The 2685-nt window shown below is 35.9% G+C and overlaps 1 protein-coding gene across 1 annotated transcript; it reads left to right on the forward strand.

The window, feature by feature from the left end:
- The first annotated feature begins 820 nt into the window (after positions 1-820).
- LOC145718818 (thioredoxin-like protein HI_1115) lies at positions 821-1372 on the forward strand. The gene has a single exon (XM_081810331.1). The coding sequence runs from the start codon at positions 821-823 to the stop codon at positions 1370-1372; it is 552 nt and encodes a 183-aa protein (XP_081666457.1).
- Positions 1373-2685: the final 1313 nt, after the last annotated feature.

Genomic DNA, 2685 nt, shown 5'->3' on the forward strand with positions numbered 1-2685 from the left:
TGCCGACACAATCCGCGCTCTAGCATAAGGTTTGGCTTGATAATCACTGTCCACCACTACGATATAATTACAGCGCTCATTCATATAGCTTAGCGCCAAATTAAGCGCACCTGCTTTAAAGCCTGCGATATAATCCTCATGGTAAAAATGTACGTTTAAATTATCATCTAACGCATTACAAAATTGTTCTAAAGGCTGATACAAAGATTTATCGCTATGATTATTATCAACAATAATAATCTCATCTTGCGGCGCTTTAATATTGATAAGCGATTGAATGGTGGCTTGCACCATAGCAACAGGCTCAGCACGGGTCATAATTTGATAACAGATAGTAATATCGTTTACAGGTATAGCATTAGGCGTAACAGGTTCTAAATTCTTAGCGGGCTTAGATGGTTTATTTGACCCATACTTAGCCCCCGACTTATCTATCGCGGTATAATTTCTTGAAACAAGGTCAGCAAAATTTACTTTGAGTAAAGGGATGTTATTTAAAGCACTATGAGTCACGAGACAGCCACCGTTAATTAAGGATTGTGTTTAAGAATTAAGATGGTTAATTTTACGATTTATATTTGCAGTAAGATAAGGCGTTACACTAAGATGTAGAGTAAACATTTAATTAAAATTTACTTATGAATGAGTTAACTGTTATTAAAGTTAAATCATCTTAATATTTGCCAATGCTAACGTATAGCGGTACGCTGTATCCTATGCTAGGTTTTTGTAATCTTGCGTAAAATTAGTGTTATTTCAAACACCTAATTAACTGCAAATCCCTTAAGCGTCTTATAAATTTTAGTTAAAGCCGTTAATTATGAACTTAAAAGTTACAGCCGATAAAGCGCAGAATAAAGCAGCACACCAGCAAAATTGGTATTCACGCCTGCGCACCCTATTAATATATGCACTTGTATTTATAACAATTTATAGCGTCATAAACTGGTGGCGCAAACCCATTATGCCCGCCAACCCATCGTTGCAATTAACAGACCATCAAGGTCAATTGATAGATATAGACAAAATGAGTCAAGCCTCCCCTGTTTTGGTATATTTTTGGGGCAGTTGGTGCGGCGTTTGCAAAATTACCTCGCCTAAAGTCAATTCGTTGGCACAAAATAGCGCCTATTCGGTAATAACGATTGCGGTGAGTTCAGGTGATAACGGTCAAGTAGATGCCTATCTTAAAAATCACGATTTACAATTTACAACGATTAATGACGAAAATGGCGAGCTGTTTGCAGCGTGGCAAGGGCAAGTTACGCCCTCATATGTGATAATTGAGCAAGGGAGAATGACGCAAGGGTTAACAGGGGTGCAACCTGAATGGTCGCTTAAGCTAAGGTTATGGTTGGCTTCTATTCTCTAAGCTTATTACTGTTTATATATATTGCTTTTTAAATGTACTTCTACTTAGATGTACTGTTTTGAAGTCCTGATCTGAAATATTGATTTAACGTACGTCTTGCAATATATCCTCTTGCAATGAGAACTCTAATATAATGATATTAAATCTTTTTATTAGCACTCAAATTTGTCAGCACTTAAAGCGGTGTATCGCATAGCATCTAACCCTGCTGGACAATGACTCTACCTCGGCTATCTGTAAACTTACCCATAATAATAAATATCAAGTCTATAATCCACCAAATACCTAGCCCGCCGCCAGTCAGCAGTTGCAGGATACCTGTCCCTATTTTACCCACGTAAAAGCGATGTATGCCTAGTACGCCAAAGAAAAAACATAGCAAGACCGTTACGACAAAGTTTTTATCACTCATTAGACTATCCTTATAACTATTTATAACTGCTTATAATTAGAACATTTGACCTTATCCCAAACCTAAAAAATAATATTTTAAGACAATTAACAGTCAATGCTATAACTTTTATATTGGGTTATCTATCAGTTATATCAAGTTAGCTCATTTAAGTTGACTTTTGATGGGTGTCTTAATTATGATTACCGATTGCTAAGGCGATACTTGCGATATACCTACTTTATGCCTACTTTTTTATACCCAGCAATTTACAAGTTAACATTACTTTTTATACCTATCTTACTTCATAATAAATAGGCGCTAGCGAGCATCATAATATTTGTAATGGTGATGAATAGTGGTGATAAATAATAGTAATAGGCAATAGCGATGTACAATAGCGATATACAATAGTCATCTATAATGACTACTTATGACGACGACTAATCATAAACGATGACTAATCATAAACATTGACACTCTCAATTTTTGGTACTCTCAATTTTTGGCACTTTTAATTTTTGGTAATCTGAACAATGATGCAAACTTTCACACGTGAGCAAATCACCCAACGTTTATTAACGATTACGTTACTCGTCATTTTAATTGTGCTTTGCTTTCGAGTCGTACAGTTTTTTATTGTACCTGCACTTTGGGCGGCCATACTTGCCTATGTTACCTTTCCTATTTATACTTTTTTTTATAAAAAGGTAAAGTTTAGCTCTAATTTTAGCGCAAGTATCATGACCGTTACTATTTGCCTCATGATAGGTATCCCCCTAGTCATCGGTTTGTTTATATTGCAACAAGAGACCTTAAACCTATATAGCACCATCTTATATCGTATCAAAGCAGGTTATTTAGACTTGCCTGATGCGGTTAAAGAATTGCCTGTTGTGGGTCAGCCTATCAAAGATTGGTT

This window comes from Leptonychotes weddellii, unplaced genomic scaffold (genome assembly GCF_054177405.1).
Source record: "Leptonychotes weddellii isolate Sample4059 unplaced genomic scaffold, ASM5417740v2 HiC_scaffold_22735, whole genome shotgun sequence".
Classification (NCBI taxonomy): domain Eukaryota; kingdom Metazoa; phylum Chordata; class Mammalia; order Carnivora; family Phocidae; genus Leptonychotes; species Leptonychotes weddellii.

Excerpts from the sequence above, each read along its gene's own strand:
- LOC145718818 (XM_081810331.1), top strand. The coding sequence starts at position 821 with ATGAACTTAAAAGTTACAGCCGATAAAGCGCAGAATAAAGCAGCACAC.